Genomic DNA, 22,206 nt, shown 5'->3' on the forward strand with positions numbered 1-22,206 from the left:
TGGTACATTTACACAATGGAGTACTACACAGCAGAAAAAAATAACATCTTGAAATTTGCAGGCAAATGGATGTAGCTAGAAAACATCATACTGAGTGAGGTAATCCGTAATCCAGACCCAGAAAGAAAATTATCACATGTCCTCACTCATAAGTAGTTTTTAAACATAAAGCAAAGAAAACCAGCCTACAAATCACAATCCCAGAGAACCTAAATAACAATGAGGACCCTCAAAGAGACAGCCATGGATCTAATCTACATGGGAAGTAGAAAAATACAAGATCTCCTGAGTAAATTGGAAGCATAGGGACCATGGGAGAGGGTTTATGGGGAGGGGAGAGGTAGGGAGAGAAGAAGAGAAAAAAATGTATAGCTCAATGAAATAAAATCCTAATTAAAATTCTTTGAGAGGAAATAATAATAAAAATAGACCTGTTCCAGCAAGGCAAAAAAAAAACCCTCCTACTACCTTTTTGATAATTATATGTATAAAATGACTTAAATGAAGAAGCTAATGCAATTCACTTTCTTTATTAACTTCTTTTTGCTGTTCAAAATATATTTTTATGAGTGCTTGTTCAGTTAAAAAAAGAGTGCTGGCTGTTCTTCACAAGGCCCTAGGTTCGAGTCACTGCACCCACATGTTGACTCAGACTCCCAGTTCCAGTGATTCAATGCCCTCTTCTGGCTTCCACAGGCACTGATCACACACATGGTCTATAGACATATACACAGGCAAAAAACTTAGTTAATTAATTAAAATACATTATCTTAGGTGAGTGAGATAGTATAAACCTATAATACCAACACTGGGAGGTGGGGGCAGGAGAAGCAGGAGTTCAAGGTTATCCCTGGTATCACAGGTTCAAGGCCTTGAGACTCTGTGTCCTGTACACACAAATGTATGTTATTTTATTTAACCTTCACAAGCTACCCCAAATGAGCATTATAAAATGTCACTACCAGTTAGGTATGTTGGCTTACACTTTTAGTTCCAGCACTGAGGACATAGAGACAGGCCGAAGTTCAAGGCTAGCTGGTCTACACAGAGAAATTCAAACCAGTCAAGGGCTACAAGATTGAGAGCCTGTCCCAAAACATGCTAAACACACACACACACACACACACACACACACACACACAAAATTCTAATAAGCACACTGAAGATTTATTCTGTCCTACGTGAACAGCATACCCACATTATATAAATAGTATCTGCCATTAGCAACCTACTAGCTGTCTCCTGGTTATTGAATAGTTACTGAAACATTGTAGCACTTGTGTAGAACCTGTTTTATTAAATTGTGTTCCCAAAGTGTAAAAGTGTCATGATGGCAATTCAGATATGACAGAGAGATGACATACATGCTGCTTCTAAGGAAAAGGAAGAAAGTTCTTGATTACACAGATAGAAAAAAAATATGCTAAGCTTACTAAGATCTACAATAACAACAAATCTTTTATTCACAACAATGTAAAGGACAAAACGGAAAATTGTCCTGGTTTTGCTGCCATACCTCAAAACTACACAGGCCATGACAATGCTTAGCTAAGAAAAAGCATTCAATCTGTATTCAAGTGTTTGTATAGGGGGCCAATGGTGGCACAAACAATGTTAGGTAGTAGCGGTGGTTTCTGACCTCCACTGGGGCTCTTAAAATAAATTGCCAAAGTACAAGGAGTGACTGTTACACTGGGAATTTCTTCTTTAGGTTTGTATTTTCTTTTCCATTCTCTTCTTCATTTCTTTTTTTTCTTTCCTTTCTTCCCTTCTTCCCTCCCTCCTTGCTTTTAATACTGAGGATAAACTCAGGGCTTAACAAATGCTGGGCAGAATTCTACAACTACACTCTCAGCCAATACTGCTCATTTACAAAGTTTGTGTGTTTGTTTTGAGACAAGTTTTCATTGTTCATACCTGGCTGGGTTGGTACTCACAGAGACCTACCAACCCTGCCTCCTGAATACTAAGATTTAAGGCATGCACCATTACACCTGGCTCAAAAATCATCTTTTTTATTTTTCTTATGTGTCTGTATCTGTGTTGGTTATGTGAGGATGAGTGCAGGTATTTTCAGAAGCCAGAGGCCTCACATTCTGCTGTAGCTGGAGTTACAGATGGGTGTGATTTGCTCAACATAGCTGCTGGGAATATAACTTGGGCCTTCTGCAAGAACAGTGTTTACCACTAAGCCATTTCTCCAGCTTCTCAAAATTATTTTTAATTAACTCTACAAAAGATTCACAAAGTGTTTTGTACATAGTCAAGAGTTATTGCAAGTCACTTACAGGAAAGTAGGTTTCCACAATTTCAAAATTTTGAAATCCAATTATAATCCATACCAAGAGGGTAGCAATGGAAATCAAGACGATAAAAGGAACAAAGTAGCCACTGAGTTGGTCTGCAAACTGCTGGATAGGGGCCTAGAATTCAGAATAATAATAATAATAATAATAATAATAATAATAATAATAATGAGTATCTTGAAGTCTTTTTTCTAATACTGAATACAGGATGGATTTGGGAGTTAACATAAACAGAAATATTTTAATAAATTCCACATGAATGTAACTAGGTCAAAAGAAAATACACATCAAGATTCATATTAGAAAGCTTTAAAGAAAACACCTTCTGCTGCTCCTAAGGACTAGGTTACCTTTGATGTTTGTGCCTCCTCTACAAGTTTGACAATCTGAGAAAGGGTTGTGTCTGCTCCAACATGGGTAGCTTGGATAAGGAGGGATCCATTCTGGTTAATGGAACCTGCGATCACCGTGCTGCCAGGTTTCTTAGCCACAGGCATTGCCTCCCCTGAAGGAAGAAAAAAAATCAGAGAACAAAAATGATTACTATCCTCTTGAAAGATGCTTGTTCATTCACTGCCAACAAACACCTAGAAAACACATTCCTCTAGAACTAGAATCTGGACACTTGCAAAGGTAAAAGTCATCCTTCCTTCTTCCTCATGTCAGTTTTAGGTCAAACATAGGGATATAGACTTCGAACTGGAAAGGCTGACCATGTTAGCACTTGTTGACAAATACTTTAGGCGCTTCATTCTACTGCTAGATCAGAAGTTCTCAAAGGGCATTTCAAAATGTGGGAGCATGTTGTTCTCTGTAACAGCGGATGGGAGTAGGGTGATGCCACTACTGCTTAGTCAGTGTCACTAAATTATGGTACATAGCCTAAGATATAGAATTAAAACTTCTCATCCAAACTGCAATAGCACACCACTGTGAAACAGAGTCAGGAATTAATAAACTCAGCCTCTGCTAGGACTACCAGACGCAGGAGAGGTGTTATTTTGATTCGGATCCACACTGGACTCTGTTGGCCAAGATTTCTAAACATCTTCATAGTCCTGCTTTCTTCAAGCTGCCCTGATGTGGAAAACTTAGGGCTCTGGCCTACCTGTGACTACATCAGCTGCTAAGGCAGGAAAACAGAATATTTATCTGCCCTGGGAAATTTGCCAAAATCAACCTGGTTCTACAAGACACTGAATAACTTTATCCTTGTGCACTATAGTCCTTAGGAATCTTCAGTGTGGGTGATAGAATGATGGCTCAGCAGTCCAATTACCAGCAAACTGAATACTCATATGAATAAAATAAAAATCAATACATCTTTAAAAAAAAGAATCTTCAAATTATTTTTAAAATATCAATTTAGATAAATTATACTACTTGCAATTGCAAAATATCATATTCTTTTTTCCTTTAAATTGTATTTTGCCTAGCACATAAATAAATGGGTTTAGTTATGCTATTTTCATTATATTTTGTTTTTATTCTACCCACTGATTTCTCACATCCCCTTTAATCTGGGTATTGACATTTTTTTAGCTTCCTATTCCAAGGCAGTTGGTTAATTTCCTAGCTAAGAAGCACAATAATTTTCTTCTTTTGTTTCTCCTGCCTCTGCTGCCCAAGTGTTGGAATTATGAGCCTATCTCTGATGATAGGCTCATAATTATTTTTAAAATTGATATTTTAAAAATAATTTTAAAATTGGTATTTTAAAAATAATTTTAAGTCTTCTGTTTGCCTTGTAAATGATAAAATCACCATTTGTACAACTATTAAAATCCCATTGTGATAATGGTTGAAATGGTGTTAAATTTATAGATCAATTTGAAGATGACTGTTGTATTTTTGTATAGAAACTACAAAACAATAATACTACCTATTTCTCTACTTTTTAAAAAATCAGTTTTGTTTATTGAGATTAGACTTTCTCTGTTGCCAAGGCTAGCCTCCAACTTCTGGGGTCACATGATCTTTCTGCTTTTATGTCTTAAGTATCTGGAATAATAGGGATATACTACAGCAGAATGCTTGCTTATATAGTTTTTAAATTTCTTTTGTTAGTGTTTCGCAATTTTCAAATGCACAATCTTTATATTCTGTTTGTAAATTCATGTCCATTCATTTTTAAGCCATCATAATTGTATCACTTCAACACCTTGCCATTATAAGTTTTGAAAATTTAAAAAAAATAAACTTCAATGTTTAGTTTCCAACAATGTACCTAAAAATATAGTAAACCTGAGGAAATTGAAGGCATTCTTTAAAGAACTCATGTTCTTTGCTCATGATTTATACATGTATTGGTTCTGCTTTAGTGTCTGCTTTTCATGATCACTTTGGATTCACATTGTTTTCATGCCATGATCCTCTGACAGAACGTACCTGTGATGAGGGACTCATCTACCATAGAATGTCCTTCAATAACACGGCCATCCACTGGAAATTTGCCTCCTGGAACCACCTTAATTATATCTCCACGCTGTACAAGTTCCACATCTACTTGTTCTTCACTGCATACAAATTAACACAAAAAGCGTCATGACATCTGCTTCTTGGTCTAACTGCCACACATACAATTTGGAGATCAGCCAAGCTTATAGCTCCATAATTACTATCAACAGAACCTAGAACCAATATTTATGCTAGCAATAACTATCTGTATTAGTTTTGCTCACTGGTACTAATGAACAAAGTCTTGGCTCAAAGCAGACATTCTAAATATTTATTCTATAGTCACTGAATAAGTAATCTAGCTTTTGGGAAGTGGAGGCAGGAGGATTCTGAGTTCAAAGTCATCCTGGGCTATATACAGTAAGTTCAAGAGCAGTCTGTGTTAGTTGAGACCCTCAGTAGTTATACATAACTGCCGTCAGGTATCTTACGTTTCTTTTTAAATAGAACAGCTCCTTCATTCCTTATTTACTTACTTCCTCCTTCAATCAAAGGAGGAATTACTAAGAGAAAAAAAATAAAGTAAGTACTCAGTAGCAGAGCACTTACTTGGCATACTAAATGACCTCATGCTGTTTCCTAATACCAGAAAAAATCCTGGAGCCAGAGCCACAAAGCAAGACCTTAGGTCAAAATATAGGGATGCTAAGAGATTGGCCTAGGTACTCTCAAAGCTATGATCAGGAGGCTGAAGATGTGGCTCAGTGGTTAAGAGCACTGGCTGTTCTTCCAGAGGACCTGGGTTCAATTCCCAGCACCCACATGGCAGCTGACAACTGTCTGTAACTTCAGTTCCAGGGAACCTGACACCCTCATACAGACATACATGCAGGCAAAACACCAATGCACTTAAAAATAAATAAATCCTAAACGAAAAAAAAAAAATAGGCCAAGTGGTGGTTGTGCATGCCTTTAATCCCAGCACTTGGGAGGCAGAGGCAGATAGAGCTCTGTGAATTCAAGGCCAGCCTGGTCTACAGAGTAAGTTCTAGGACAGCCCAGACTGTTTTACAGAGAAAACCTGTCTCAGCAAAACAAAAAAACAAAAAACAAAAAAGAAGAAGAAGACATGATTTCCCCTGCTTCATCTTCCAGAATGTTGGGATTACAGGTATATACCAACACACATTGCCTGAATATGTCCTTTTATAAAGAAATAGTGTAGAAAATTTACTACTAAAACTACATCAGTGGGATTTATTTCCTATTACGACCACAGAAAGAAAGTTGAAACAGCTAGAAGTAAAGTATAATAAAATGGGGAAAAAAATAAAATGGGGATAACTGCTAAATCTGAGAGGTAGATCATGTGGGGTTATAACATTCCTTACTTCTGGATACAGCTCAAAACACAGTAGGCTAGCTCAGCAGGTAAGAGTGCTTGCTGCCAAGCCTAACAACCAGAGTGCTATCCCTAGGGTCCACATGGAAGGAGGAAACGCCCACAAGCTGTTCTCTGACTTCCACACATGTGCCATGGCATGTGTGTACTCACCACAGTAAAATTAATGAATAAAATGTTTAAAACAATTTACAAAAGGAAATGAAGATAAATACCTCAGGAGGAGATTTTCAGAGTTAAGAGTTACAATAGTTGCTTCTGTTGCTTGTAGTGAAATTAGCTTTGCAAGAGCTTCTGAGGTTTTGCCCTATAAGTTAAAACACAATAATGATACTAAGAAAGAAAATGCTCAAACCATAAAGTTATAATCTTTAACATTCACTCAAACATCAGCTTAAGAAAAACATTTGATCAGGAAAAAGTTTACACTGGAATATGAATATCTTACAAAAAGCATTTAAAAAGTACTAAGTATACTTTATGAAGAAATACAATTATTAGAAAAATATCAGGAATCTAATTCATACATGAGCAAAAGATCCTTCAAGAGGGAATATACTCAATATAGGGGGAATGTTTAGTCAGAAACACAAACTAAAGCCACCTTATAATTAACATCTATTATCTTAGAAGGATTTAGATAAGTCGCAATGCTGAGGATGCTGTGGTCAAAACCACTGTGCTGACAAACTCTCTCTGGCAAAATATCTCACAGCTTATAGCATGAGACCGTGAAAAGATATATGCCCTTTAATACCTCAATCATACCCTTTTTTTACTCCTAAGGTAATCAGCTCAGAGGAGATGACTATTAGACATGAATATGTTCAGTGTAGGATTATCTAAAACAAAAATTTAAGGAAAAAACGTAATTGAGAAGAAAACTAGAATGGTTTAGTAAATGAGAGCACAGTGACTTGACAGAAATAGGAAGTGATTGTCTAGACTGTAGTCAGGGAAAAGCATACAGTGCTTTCTATTCTACTAAACATAAAGTTCCAGGGAACAGGGTTAAAACTAACTTTTATCTCAGCATGGGAGCACAGATGGACTTTGACATCAGTTTAAGCCACATGACCAAATCAATTCTCAGTTAATAATCTGATATGATACATAAGTACTTCTCAAATATCTCTCATAAAGTACCATGGGTATACTATTCTTGGCAGTAATATAAATTTGATACGTTTCCTGAAGATACTGATAAAACAAAAATCATTAACTGCATAAATCAATACATATTTCTAACAAGCTGTCTAGACAATATTAAGGTCTTTGACTGATCCATTATTTTCACAAATGACAGCTTCCTTACTTTACCTTTGCTATATGTTCCAGCCACCGACCTAGGGCAATAAACACAAACAGCATAGGAGGCGTATCAAAGAAGGTAATAGGGTTCACTTCAGCTCTCTCATACATTGCGACTAGAAGAATAACCAGAGAGTAGGCAAATGCGATGGTAGTTGCCAGCACAATCAACACATCCATATTTGCTGTCTTATGCTTCAGCGCTTTGTAAGCCTGAATGTAGAAGTACCAGCCTCCACAAAACTGTAACAGAAGAGTGATTTCCTTAGACACCGAAATTCATATGTATGCCTAAATAAACTTAGCATAAAGTATCAATGTTTACATCCTTTGCCTTTCAACTAATCCATAAACACTAGGAGGATTTTTTTTCCCCAAGGACCACCCACCTCCATCCAGGTCTAGTAAGGTGAGCATCCAAACTGCCTAGGCTCCCACAAAGCCAGTACGTGCAGTAGGATCAAAAACCCATTGCCATTGTTCGTGAGTTCTCAGTAGTCCTCACTGTCTGCTATGTTCAGCAAGTCCGGTTTTATCCCATGTTTTTTCAGACCCAGGCCAGCTGGCCTTGGTGAATTCCGGAAAGAACATCCCCATTGTCTCAGTGTGTGGGTGTACCCCTCGCGGTCTAGGAGGATTTTTTTGTTTGTTGTTATAGAGCCTCACAGGTCTCTCAGGTTGGCCTTGAACTTGACAAGAACTTCCTTGTCTGTTTCCCAACTCCTAGGATTATAGGCAGGTACCACCACACCTGGCTGTAAAGGGGAAATTTTGAGCTGGAGCAAGTTTGCATTTTAGCAGAGTTATGTGCAAAAGAAGGGCTTCAAATTGCTGTGCAAGACACTAGGAACATCCTCTACAGACCAGAGGCTACTTCCTCCCATAAGGAAAGACAAATAGCTATTGAATTTACTTTTTGAGGCTAAACAAGTAAACTAGGAAACAAATTTATAGACTTTGGAAATGGCTTTTGTAAATATATAACACTTAGCCCCTTTCCAAAAGTCAATCACAAGCCGTGGGTTCTGTTGGGAAGTATAACAGGAGAGCTTGTCTTTCATTAGTGCAATTGGTATTAATTAGTTGCTAGCACTATTGGCTTTTGTTTTGCTTTGGGGTTTTTGGTGGTGCTGAGATTGAACCTGGGGTTCTTTGTAATCTACCACTGAACTACACCCCATCCCTCACTTTGAAACCTTTAATGGGGATCAAATAAAGAGAAAGAACTTATTAAATGGTAGTATAACCTTTTATAGTAAAAATTTATCTCAAAATATGAGTAGAAAAGTATAAAAAGCAAATAACTAAAGAGTCAGAAAGAACTATAAAGTTATATATGACAGCAGACAGGAATATCCAGTTTTTAAAAATCAAACTTTTTCTCCACTTTATTATGAAATAATATCCTCAGGGATTAAATGGAGTATATTAGCTATCTTAATTATTTTAAAGTATCCAGCATAAAATGATCAACTTCTGGCCATGATCTATTTAACCACAGATAATAACAGTGCCTACCACATTTTGGTTATTTTTTTCTTTATCAACAAATATACTTGCTAATATCACTTGCCTGTACAGGTAGACACAATAAAAGAGACAGCAAATTCATAATGGACAGTCCTGGCAGGATCTGATGCTCCAGGAACATAGGGGAATGGATCCTTTCTTCATTACTCATATTCTGATTATGGTGAAAAGTTGCAGGGTGGTGATCCACAACCATCATATATATCATCAGCCCCATTACAGGGATACAGAAAAACAGGCTCACAAGGAACGACCTTTTCCATCTTATATGGGAAACATTTAAAGAAAAAAAGCACATTTTGGTGAGTACCTAAAAGTTAAATATTCTATGTACTACAGAGAAATCCAGATTGTAACCATCTCACCCAGTGTAAGAATGGTATCATGGGGCTGCAGAAACAGCTCAGCAGTTAAGAGCTCCTATTGCTCTTGCAGAGGACCGAAATTCAGTTCCCAGTACCCAAGTCAGCTCATGAGCACCTGTAATTCCTGTACCAGCAGGCCCCATGCCCTCTTCTGGCCTCTGCGCAGAATCCTGCATACATGTGGTGTACATTCATACATATACATATTTTTTTAAATATTTATTTATTTGTTATGTATACAATATTCTGTCTGTGTGTATGCCTGCAGGCCAGAAGAGGGCACCAGACCTCATTACAGGTAGTTGTGAGCCACCATGTGGTTGCCAGGAATTGAACTCAGGATCTTTGGAAGAGCAGGCAATGCTCTTAACCACTGAGCCATCTCTCCAGCCCTACATATTTTTTTTAAAAGTAAATTTTAAAAAGAATGCTATAGCAAAACTGACATCCTAACAGGATGTCAAATTTCTAAAAGAAGTTGAAATGCTTTGTATTAACAATTCCAAAGTACTTACTGTTTTATTTCTCGTTTATGATCTAAGTGACTGGCTGACCGATCTTTCTTGACCAAAGAAGCTTCAAAACCTAAGCTCTAAGGAAATTCATAAGAAAAATGTCATTTCACTCAATGCAGAGATACTCTAAGCCATGCTGTTACCACTTAGAACAATTCAGTTCAATTCCTGAGTAAAAGTCATTCTGGGGAACAGAAATATAAAGCTGTCCAGAGCTTCCTGCCCGTGAGTACTTTGGTTTCTAAATTAATAGCTCATTGATTTTAGCTATTGTCTATTCTGCTCCTCCCAGACTAGCAATTTCACTCAAGTGCAATAGAGGTTTTCACCGGCAGTGCAAGAAAAGCTAGTACTACATTACATACATTGACCAAGGCCTTGCCTACATAGTTTTCATTCTTGTTCCATCATAAAAAGAACATGAATAAAAATCCTTTTCCCCAATGCAACTAGCATAAAAAGAGAACTACACCCAAGACACACACACAGACAGTTATAGACACCATGTTTTCAATTGCTAGGGAGACAGCTGCCATCTTTTAGCTGTTAACAGTGTAACACGGTAAAAAAGAGCAAATGAGTCTGGGGACAGAGTGATCAGGATTAAGTTGATGGGATTCAACAAGTAAGTTCTCAAGTTGTTTCACTTCTGAAATAAGATGGTAGCCCTGCTGTGAGAATCCAGAACTGAAGCTTGGTAGCACTATTGAGTACCTTCTGAGAGTGGCTAGGGTAGGAAATCAGTAATGCCTGCTTCACAGGTGTCAATGGTATTGCTGCCTAAATGAATAGAATGTTAACTGAAGTATAATATGCTTTCAATCATCAGAACACCAACTTTGTAGCATACTAAAACTTTGCATTATACACACACACACACACACACACACACATGCTTAAGACATACTGAAGAACACAAGATAAATTTAGTACAAATAAAAAGGTTTTGCAGTTGAACTTTAACTTGAAAGTGTCTTTGTTTTATTTTGTTCTGTTTTGCTTTAACAACAAATCATAACACATCTAGCATGATGCTCTAATTTCATTGTGATTAAGTCTTCCTTATATTATAACATACTTTATGTCCATTTCCTAAATACTTTGATTGATAGTTTCAGCTTAAGTCTGCTCACAATTTAATGGCGCAAATGTACCTTTGCCTAAATTTCCCTGATGAAGGCCATGGTGTGGGTGGGGGACAAAATCAGACACACTTACACTAATGTTCTAATGTGAAATAGTCAAAGGGGTCAGAGTCTTTTCATTGTCTATATCTAATATAAATATAAACCAGATGTGATTCCAGGAAGTATTGACTGGGAAGGTAAGACAGAAAAGCAAAGTCACGGCACTTACTTCAATGGTATGGATAATATCTCTGGGACCCATAATTTCTGGATCATATTTAATATGTGCTTTGTTGGTTGCCAAGGCCACAGAGCAGTAGAAGATCCCTTTGTGTTTTGTGAGAGTAGACTCGATTTTATGGACACACGAGGCACATGTCATTCCTCTTACCTGTTTAAAAACAAAGTCTTTGTTATTGGAACTATCCCTTTTCTTCAGTTCCAAAGGAGTTAGCACTTCTAACTAAAAGGACTATCATAACACAGGATATTTGTGCAATTAATATATTTTGATTTGATCATTAGAATCTTGAATCTTGTTTTTCTGAGGAACTGCCACCTCTTTCTTTCTTTCTTTTTTTATTTTTTTATTTTCAAGAGAGGGTTTCTCCGTAGCTTTTTGGTTCCTGTCCTGGAGCTAGCTCTTGTAGACCAAGCTGGCCTCGAACTCTGCCTGCCTCTCTGCCACCTCTTTTTTTAAATTATTTATTATGTCTACAATAATCTGTCTGTGTGTATGTCTGCAGGCCAGAAGAGGGCACCAGACCTCATTACAGATGGTTGTGAGCCACCATGTGGTTGCCAGGAATTGAACTCAGGACCTTTGGAAGAGCAGGCAATGCTCTTAACCACTGAGCCATCTCTCTAGCCCTACCTCTGATGTATTCTCAGGCCTAATAAAAAGAACTGGGTCTGAAGACAACTGTACTAAGCTACACATATACTAAAAGCCATGGAGTGCTACATTGTCAGAGTAGGTTATTCAGTATATGTGAGTCATAGCTTATCTTGATAAAAACTTAATAAAGAAAAAAGAATTCTATTTTTTGTTGTGTACATATATGGTGTGCATGTTTATGTGTGGAAAGTTGTGCATGCGCACGAGCGTGTATGTGTGTATCTGTGTATGTCTAAATGCATACATATGGATGAAGGCCAGAGGGTCAAACTGGATATCTTTATTACTCTACTTTATTCACTGGGATTAATGAAGCAGCATCTCTAGCTGAACACAAAATTCACTCTTTTCTGGCTTCCAAGGGCACCCTAATACATGTGGCATATATTAAAGTGCATGCACATACAAATACAAATAAAACTTAAAAATTATGTTATGTGTATGGGTGTGTTTTGCCAACATATATCTTTGCATCACGTGTGTATGGTGCCCTTGCAAGCCAGAAGAAGGTGCCAAATACCCTGTGATTAGAGTTACAGATGGTTGTGAGCCCTGTGTAGGTGCTGAGGTTTAAACCTGGGTCCTCTAGAAGAGCAGCCATTGTTCTTACCTGCTAAGCCATCTGTTCAGCCCACTTAGAAACTTTTGAGTAAATAAGGGCTAGAGAGATGGTTCAACAGTTAAGAGCACTTGCTGATCTTACCAAAGACCCAAATGGGTTAACACAACTGCCTGTAATTCCAGTTCCAAGGAATATGACATCCTCTTCTGGCCTCGTGAAGATACCTGCAGGCATGTTCAATATATACAGAAACACACACATATGTATAAATAAAAATATTTTAAGTAAGTAAAAAGTTAAGTAAATGCCTCTAAAATTCCTCCATAAAAGCAAGAAAAGGTTTTTAAATTGTCTTAACCAATTTGTTTTTCAACTTGTAGATCTCCAGGAAGCATTTATTCAAAACCAAATCACGAATTTTGATAAAAACCAGCAAGCTGTGTGGCATTACAATCCGTTGTATTCTCTTCTCTTCCTCTCCATTCTGTGGGAGGGAACTAAGAGTCCACAATGATGAAGAAAAACAACAGTGTATCCACTGGACACCACAGATCAAAGAGCTCATTCAGAGCCTCCTTTCCAGAGAACTGAGCATTTCACCTATCAGATGGACCTTGGAAATAGCCCCTGCAAAAATGTCTGCCCTGACTGGATGGCTGGAATTCACTGAGCGCAAAAAAACTCCTTCCTGGAAAATATTTCTTAGCATGCAATGGTCTCATTATTTAGGGGAAGTAGACACAAGCTCCCATTCCCAATCAAGAAGCTATTTCCAATTAACAACCATTCCCAAAGAAAAAACTAGATTCTTCAAGAGTCTCCGAGTATCCAAACCCCACTTAAGTGCAGGCCCCATGCCCAGCAGTAGATGGCCAAGACAAAACAAACTCAAAAGTAGTTTTGGAGATTTGTTGTCTCATATTGCTTTGTTTAGACTTTCTTTTTAACTTTGCTAATCTTTTTCTAGTACATTATGGTTTAGTGCTTTGTGTTTTTATGGGTTTGTGTGTGTATGTATGCGTGTCTGTTTCTGTGTGTAAAAGTTTCTGCCCTTTTCATGCTCTTTATTAGTTTTTGTTCTTTCATTCATTTTGTTTTATTCTTGCCTTTTCTATTTGCTTGTCTGTTTTCTTAAGAGAAAAAGGAGTTGGAAGGGTAGGAAGGATCTGGAAGCAAACAAGGGAGGGAAAACCATAATCAGAATATATTGCATAAAGATAACTTTAATTTCAATAAAAATAAACATACTTTTGTTTTTCAATTTTTATTTTTATTTACTCCATTAGTTCTTTGAGAATTTCGTACAATGTATTTTGATAATATCAACCTCATCTCCCACAGTTCTTCCTATATCCACACCCCCTTCCCTACCCAACTTTTTGTGTCCTCTTGTTTAGTTTTTTTAAACCCATCAGGTTCAATTTTTTTCTTTACACTAGAGTTACTTTATACAAAGTTGATTTATCTTTTTCTTTCATTTCCCTCCTTTCCCTTTCCTTGAGACAATGTTTCACTATGTAGTGCAGGCTGACCTCAAACTCCCAGGAATCCTCCTATCTCTGCTTCCCAAATGCTGAAATTATGAGCATCCACAACTGCACCCCACTATTTTTAATGTATTTATTTACATATAATGTACGAGGATGACTTTCCAGAGTCAGCTGTCTCCTTTCACCATGTAGGTCACAAAGACAAACCTCTGGTCATCAGACTTATTGGCAAGCACCTTTACTGGCTGAGTCATCTTGCCAGGAGCCACACCTACTTTTTGGTTTTTAAAAAGATAATAATTCCATTCCATGCTTGAAGACTGCCATTAAGTCAAAGCCTTCTATTTTTTAGTTTCCTTCATTTTTATTATGTGCCCTATTTTCCAAGGTTTTAGTTACCTATATCTATAACAATTTTTCTCTGAAAGCCTCTCCAAGTTTCTGTTAGAAATCTGTTAATCATACAAAAGTTCCTACTTACAACAAGTTCCAAAACGCCATCCCCTTCATCAGCATTTTCCATCACCATGGCTCCAAATCCAAGCTCTCGGATAAACTCTGCTATCATTGGGGGTTGAATAACAGCTGGGTTATATCTTACTTCTGCTTTGCCGGCCATCAGGGCCACAAGTACAGAATATATTCCTGGAAACATTGGTAAGAAAAACAATGCAGGTAATAAGTTTTACCAAAAACATAATGATGCTAAAACTACTTTTCATATATTTTAGTTGACTGCAAAAGTATTAAAGAAAATTTGAAGAAATTTACTACTTAATTTTTTATACAAGTCTTAAACCGAAACAATTTCATACTGTTTTCAAAGGAGGCCTTAGTTTCTTAAAACTTATTCTACAAAGCTTAAAATATATATATTTATATATACATATATATGTAGAAGGGACAGCAACATGTTTCACCCTCACTGAGATTAAACTATTATCAATAACATTTGGCTCACCTGTTTTTGTTCAAGGAAGGGTCTCACTTTGCAACCCTAACTGGCCTGGAACCTGCTATACAGACCAGGTTAGCCTTGAATTAGAACCCACAGAAACCTACCTGCCTCTGTGCCCGAAGTGCTAGGATTAAAGATATGTACCACTACCCCTGGATCATCCTGTTTTTTCTGAAACAGGGTTTCTCTGTTGCTTTGGAGTCGATCCTGGAACTAGCTCTTGTAGATCAAGTTAACCTCTGCCTCCCAAGTGCTGGGATTAAAGGTGTGCGCCACCACCGCCCAGCTCTATTTTATTTTTTACAGACAGAATCTTACTGTCACAAGCTAACATACAAGTCCTAGACACAAGCTGTCTTCCTGTCCCAGCCTATCAGATGGCCAGGAGCATAGGAGCCACAACAACTGGGTCTTGTTTATCTATATTCTTACTGATTGTACTCCTAGCCTTCTATCCAGATTATGTTGAAGCAAATCCCAAACACCCATTACTTTGCATACAAATATTTAAATATGAATCTCTAAAATCTCCTTACAAACAACCAAAATAGGACAGGGAATGTAGTGGTAGAACAGATGCTTAGTATGTGTGAGTTTCAATCACACCTCACATAAACAACATCTTCACATGTAAAACAATATTCTTAAACCTATTAATTTAACAGTTTTGTGTCCAAATTAGGATCCAAATAAGACAGATATATTACAATGAAATAAATTTATATCTTATAAAAAATACTTTTAGAAACTAATAAAACCGGGGCTGAGGATGCAGTTCAGTTGGTAGAGTGCTAGCCTAGAACACACGAGACTCTGAGTTGTAGCCCATAAAACTGGGCTTACATTTTTAGTTTTATAGGTACAAAATTATTCAGATGATCAGAGAAAATGTCTGTCTGAAGAGAAGTGGTGGTGCATATCCTTAATCCCAGCACTCAGGAGGCAGAGGCAGGCGGCTCTCTGTAAGTTGGACCTGGCCTGGTATACAGAGCGAATTCTAGGCTAGCAAGGTCTACATAGTAAGATCCTATCTTTTAAAAAATGACAGAGAAGAGTAATATAGATGATGCAGAATAAATCTTTGTGCTTCTGTTGAATATACTTAGTAGCCTGGTGAAAACAGAGTATAACTTTTCAAATTTCAAATAGCAGTTATTTTAATTTTAACAAATCTCTGAAGCATAACAAGAGCTCGTTCTAATCTTTTCCACCTCGGGGGTGGTACTGGACAATTGAACACAAACGTCTCAGAGGCTAGACACGGCCCACACACTGCCAACGAGCTGTGCTGTACCATGGACTTTCACTCTTAGAACCTCTGGGCTTTTTAAGTAATGCAACACACTTAATGAGGAGCCTAGTACTCCTTAGTTCCACAGGCTAAGGCCAACAGTTAAGAGGTGGTAAAAAGGATGACAGGGGTTAGCCAAGAGAATTAGCTTAACAAATTTTAAAATGGGGGCTGGGATTGTCACTTAATATCCAAGTATGCATTTAGCTTTCTCGAGGCCCCGAGAAGACAATTATAACTAGCACTGACATTATCTCATGAAAAGAAAATTTCTGTAGTACTTTTCAAACAGGAACTGTTCAAACTTCCTCTGCATTCATTTGCCTGTCAACATTCATTTGTTCCCTCCCTCCTTTCCTTCTTTCCTTTTCTTTTTTGAAATAGGATCTCACTATGTAGTGCTAGGTGTCCTGGACCTGACTATGCAGACCAGGCTGACCTCAAATTCACAGAGATCTGTGTGCTTCTGCCATTCTTTTCCTTTTTAATGAAACACACAAAGCCTTGACTACAGTCAGGAAAAGTGGGGGCTGAAATGAATATTGCACAAATAACCAAATGAAGGCACAATGAACCAAAGATATATGTCTTACATTTCACAAAATAATCTTCTAGTCTTATTATAAAAGATGATGTGCTAATTACACTTGAAATAATTTCCTCAATTTCCAGGACATGCTTGCCACATTAATCCTTACTTCCTTAACTAGCCCTTGTGAGTAACATCTATCGTCAAGACATCAAGGGGTAGGTCAGCACCAAGCGTAAGACTTTGGTCTCATTAAACATAATCACATATCTGTGCGGTTAACTAAGCTACTGTGCTATCCTGAAACGTCTATAAATATGAATGTAAATTTGAGCTAAAACAGCTGAGTGACTGAAGAAAAACTGTGGTGCTGATTTTTGAAGATTCTGTAACCTGAAGTGAAAAGACACGCTACTAAGCAACATGGACTTCCTACCACAAGGGAAGATCAGAGGTCAAACTGTTTCAAGAGACAAATATGGCTGGGCTCTGGTACTTTATATAGGTAAGACAATAGCTAACTCATATCATTATCACTTTTAAGGAAAACTCTAACAAAAAAAATGTAGTTTCTCATAGTCCATTATAGCCATGGTTCATAAAAGTAATGTTTTGCATTTCTTTTGGCTATAAGGTTTTCAGTAAATTTCATTGGCACTAAAATGTGACCATAAGATAAAGGAAATAACACTAACAAAAACTACCAGAAATTCAGAGTTGTTCTGTGCATCGAGGATTTTCTTTACAAAGTCTTGGGAAGAATTATAAGTATGGATACAAAATACAAATGAGAAACAATCTGGAAATAAGTCCATAAAATTACAACACTTAAAAGTGTCTTACCTTCTTCTCGTCTTAGATTCCGCTCAATGTTTGCTACACAAGAAGCACAAGTCATTCCAGAGACCTGTATGTAACACTTGCTATGGACTGGTGTCATCACACTATCTGGCTCATTAGTTGAGGGCAAAAGTGGTGTTTCCAGTGAGGGCTGAGCTATCACTACCAATGGCTCGTTTGTGTCTGGTGGGAAAAAAAAAAGGTTCTTTTCATTTGTGGTATTAATTACTCTCTGGCTGCCACGCTGTCATATGTCACATATGTCACAGTTCATGCCTCCAGACCTGGCAATCCATTCTTTAAAATCAGTAAATTCCTAAAAGCCCTCAACAAATACATTGTTATTATCCTTTCTCAGCAATGACTTTGAATTTTTTTACTGACCACCCAGGTACCAAGAAAATCTGACCCAAGTGAATATATAAAATTTTAATCATAATTTTTTAAAGAAAAAAAAACAAAAACAAAACCCTTTAGTCATGTCAGATTCTTCTAGCCATTATCTCCAAACCCAACCCCAAGTAGAGACTAATTGGTTACCAGACAGTTCTTATGCTTGTATCTAAGTGGCATTATCATGCTGGCAATTTGTACATTGACATTAAAAAAATTCTTCCTTATCTATGGGATATATTTTTCAGTGGGTGCATGAAAGTATCAATAGTACCGTCACCCTATGATGTGTGTATACACATATATATGTGATAGTTTAATTTACAAATGAGGCATAGTAAGGGCTTAACAACTGACAATAAAACAGAATAATTATAACAATAAATACACTGTTAATCATTGAGCCATCTCTCTAACCTCCTCACATGGCTTTTTGTACAGTGTACCACATCCAGGTATAATCCACCATGTTTGGTCAGCCTTTAGCTTTTTAGGCTCATGACATCCTTACGCATTTTATACACACTGGTGACAACTGCCACAGGACTCATTTGTAAGAAGCGGAATTTCAGCCTGGTGTGGTGGTGCATGCCCTTAATCCTAGCATTAAGCAGGTAGAGACTGAGGAATCTCTGCGAGTTCAAGGCCAGTCAGGTTGATTTAGTTAGTGAGTTTCATACCAGCAAGGGCTACACAGTAAAACCCTCTCTCAAAAAAGGTGGAATTTCAGTAACTGTGAATATTTTCTTGTTGCTAAATGCCAAATAAAGAAACAAAATAGGAATATAAAAATATTAGGGATATCAAAGAAAAAATATAATTACCTGGCAAGATAGCATCAAATCCCATGTCTTCAATTGCTTCTCGCAAGGTTTCTGGAGAGGTTAGTAGAGGATCATATTCAACAGTCCCAGTACTATTTGCAAGAGAAACACGGATGGATTTTACACCTGGCTTTCTTGATATGACACCCTCTATAGACTGGACACAAGAATTACAAGTCATGCCGTTAATGTTAATCACAGTTTCTTGGGTCAGAGGCTGGCTAACTATGTTTGAAGGCATCTTTTGAAGAGATGAACTGGAGGGAAAGCTGTAGGTATTTTCAACTTCATTTGCAATACTAACTCTGTATTGCCCTGGCGAAACAGCCTCTATTGCTTTTCTCAGCGTTTCTGGAGTGACTGAGCTTGCATTGTACTTTATAATGGCTGACCTATTCTCTAAAGAAACGACTATACTGCTTACATACTGGAGTGTAGATAAAGCACTTTCGATATTTGACACACATGATTTACAGTGCATGCCCTCTATGATGAATGTGGCTGTTGAATCACTAGGATAAGATGGGCTCTTCTGCTGTGATCCTTCTGGGGATTTGACTGATGTATTCTTCAGGCGCTCGACATCAATGGTTCCCAATTTGAGGTACTTGGGCTGCTTTTTTATGAAGGCTGGGAAGCCCACAGCTTCAATCTGCTTCTTTATTTCCTCTGCTGTGATCAGATGAGGCTGATAAACAATAGTAGCTTCTTGGTTGTCTAGGGACACTAAATAATAAATAGAAACATATTTAACTTAGTTATTCCTGGGCCGCTTCACAATCAATCGCTGTTTCTCCCTCACTCTTCTTAAATACTTTTGTGCTTTTCAGAAAAAGGGACTGACATACATTGGAAACAAGCAAAAGACATGATCACTGCTCCTATGGTCTCCATATTTCTGGATCATCCCCGTAGAAATACATTAGAGGTAAAGAACACCCCAGGCAGCCTGTTGAGGAAGCCTAAACGCCATAAATTGTTACTGCAGCTGCCTCTTCTACTAAACTAAAGTTCAAGACTCTCATAACCTTTCATTATAATCATTAACTTCACTAACATTAATCCTGAGAATATGCTACGCCTCCAACTTCAATGAAGCAGAAAGCAATTGCAGGCCCACGGATCGAAGCTCATGCTTGGGAAGAAAGCAAAAAGTATAAAGATCAAAACACAAAAGAGCTTTACAAAACAAGCAAAAAAGAGGAGAGAGCAGATAAATTACCTTTAATTCGCTGAACACCTTGCAGCTTCCCAACTTTGCCTTCAATGGTGCTAGTGCACGAATGGCAGGTCATCCCTTCCACTTTTATCTTCAGCATGACTTCCCCGCCCTGAGGCGTGCTGTGTTCGTCACATGCTCCTGACTTTTTCTCCTGACTTCCCACGTCTAAACTGAGGTCTGGGACCAGCTCCACAATCTGACTGGCACTCACTAGAGAAGGGATTATGGTTACTACTGCAGTTCTTTGCTGAGGGGAAATCTTAACACCAGTCACACCCTTGGTCTTGAGCAATGTGCTTTGGATATGGTCCCATGGCAGAGCCAGTGGAGCAGTAACAGTCAGAAACACAGTATTGGTTAAAACAGGGAGAGGGCTGGCATTGTGGAGAAGAGCATCAAAGCCCATGTCATCGATAGCTTCTTGGAGGGTCTTTGGAGTCTGAAGTTTAGGGTCAAAAATAATAGTTGCATTTTTTTCTTCCAGTGAAACCTTTTGGAAAGAAATTTCAGAAGTTAGTTTAGCTCAACTATATGACCTAGGAATTAAGAATAACAGGAATTGAGAAGGGGCAGTGGTGGCATAGGCCCTTAATTCCAGCATTTGGGAGGCAGAGGCAGGCAGATCTCTGTGATTTCAAGGCCAGCCTGGTCTACAAAATGAGTTCCAGGACAGTCAAGGATATATAGTAAGACTCTTAGGTTTTTTGGGGGTTTTTTTTTTGTTTTTTAAAAAAAGGAAGAAGAAAAGGAAGAAGATGAATATCAATGATCAAGAACCAAGCCTTCCTGAGCCATCTCATATTCCAAGACTAGCTCCAGGACACTTAGTTCACACACTGGCCTTCCCTGATAAAGACCTCATCAAAGACTTCTTTTCTGCAGCAGATCAAGACTATTATAGAATGTCCATAACTGGTCAAAAATGCAGAGTACCAATACATACTCATCCCCAATTGATACATCTGCAACACAAATCCTACACCTGAAGCTCAAGGAATATTGCAAGAGAGGGCAGAAAGACCTTAAGAGCCAAAAGACCAAGATATCTGCTAATACATAGTGTCTTCTATACATGACAAAGAAGATGAATCCATGAAACCACAACAATATGATTGTCTAAACAAGACCTGCACAATGACAGTATCAGTGGAAAAAAAATCTCACATAGTCCCACCCCTAGATGCAGAGATAAAGTCCAATAATGGTTGCTGAGAGATAGAGAATCAGTCTTCTCCAAATGGTGGTCATCCCTAAACATGAGTAATAGTAAACAGACTCATTGGTGTGTGTGTGTGTGTGTGTGTAAACATGTAGCAATAATAATTAAAGAAGTAAAAGGTCATAAATTTGAGAGTGAGTGGTGGGGGAACATAGGACGAACTGGAGAGGGGGACAAAGGGGAAGAAATGAGGTAAATACCTGTACTCATGTGCAAAATTTTCAACAAAATAAATTTAAAAGTAAAATATGTTAGGAAAAGAATATCAATCACACCACATACAAAAAGGATGAAATAAATAACAGCACTAGAAACTAGTAGTTTCTCAACTATGTTTTCACCTTTACTACTCTTGCTGGAAAGAAACACAATATGTTTTATCCACCCAGAACAATGTGTAGGCCTTCATAACTGTGGTACCAATCAGGTAATCAAAGTATGTGCATTGACAAGCACACTCTAGAATCTTACCACAGAATACAGACTATACTTTCCTAATATATCTTTTCATAAATTACTGCAACATGTCACATTATACGGATTTAAAAGGTTCTACAAGAAATAGTACTACTACAGAAAATAAAAGGTAGGGTTGAGAGTTCAGTAGTTCAGGCATCCGCTATACAATCGTGACAACCGGAGCTCATATCCCAGCACCTGTATAACAATCTAGGTATCCAGCACACAGCTTTTAGCTCCACAAAGAGTGGAGGAGAGACAGGAGGATGGTTGGGCTTGCTGGCTTCCATAGCTGAGAAAAATGTAAGAAGGAACTTGCCTCAAAAGGAAAGGGGAGAATGTAGTAGATGAGGGTGCTCTCTGGCCTTTGAGCACCCATGAGCTCTCACATCCATGTCTATAAAGAAAAAAAGCCTTTTACAATATAAAATGCAAGTTAATATAAAGTCCACTCCTTTAAAAATATTAATTAAAGGGTGGAGGTATAACTCAGTGACAGAGTGGATGCTTTGCATTCACAAGACCCTGGATATAATGCCCTAGATGTAATTCTCAGTAAACACACACA

General features: G+C 37.8%; 1 protein-coding gene across 2 annotated transcripts in view; it reads right to left on the minus strand.

Moving 5' to 3' along the window:
* Positions 1–22,206, minus strand: part of Atp7a (ATPase copper transporting alpha) — a 110,570-nt gene that overhangs the window by 27,211 nt on the left and 61,153 nt on the right. For both annotated transcript variants that reach the window (XM_005369878.2, XM_026777421.1), the window contains 12 exons: positions 19,961–20,450; positions 18,739–19,464; positions 17,525–17,704; positions 14,385–14,548; positions 11,183–11,344; positions 9,827–9,903; positions 8,990–9,209; positions 7,426–7,659; positions 6,321–6,412; positions 4,695–4,822; positions 2,657–2,811; positions 2,289–2,423 (listed from right to left, as the gene is read on the minus strand). In XM_005369878.2, coding sequence (XP_005369935.1) covers positions 2,289–2,423; positions 2,657–2,811; positions 4,695–4,822; positions 6,321–6,412; positions 7,426–7,659; positions 8,990–9,209; positions 9,827–9,903; positions 11,183–11,344; positions 14,385–14,548; positions 17,525–17,704; positions 18,739–19,464; positions 19,961–20,450 — 2,763 coding nt within the window. The remainder of the gene's footprint in view (positions 1–2,288; positions 2,424–2,656; positions 2,812–4,694; positions 4,823–6,320; positions 6,413–7,425; positions 7,660–8,989; positions 9,210–9,826; positions 9,904–11,182; positions 11,345–14,384; positions 14,549–17,524; positions 17,705–18,738; positions 19,465–19,960; positions 20,451–22,206) is intronic.

This window comes from Microtus ochrogaster, unplaced genomic scaffold (genome assembly GCF_000317375.1).
Source record: "Microtus ochrogaster isolate Prairie Vole_2 unplaced genomic scaffold, MicOch1.0 UNK65, whole genome shotgun sequence".
Classification (NCBI taxonomy): Eukaryota; Metazoa; Chordata; class Mammalia; order Rodentia; family Cricetidae; genus Microtus; species Microtus ochrogaster.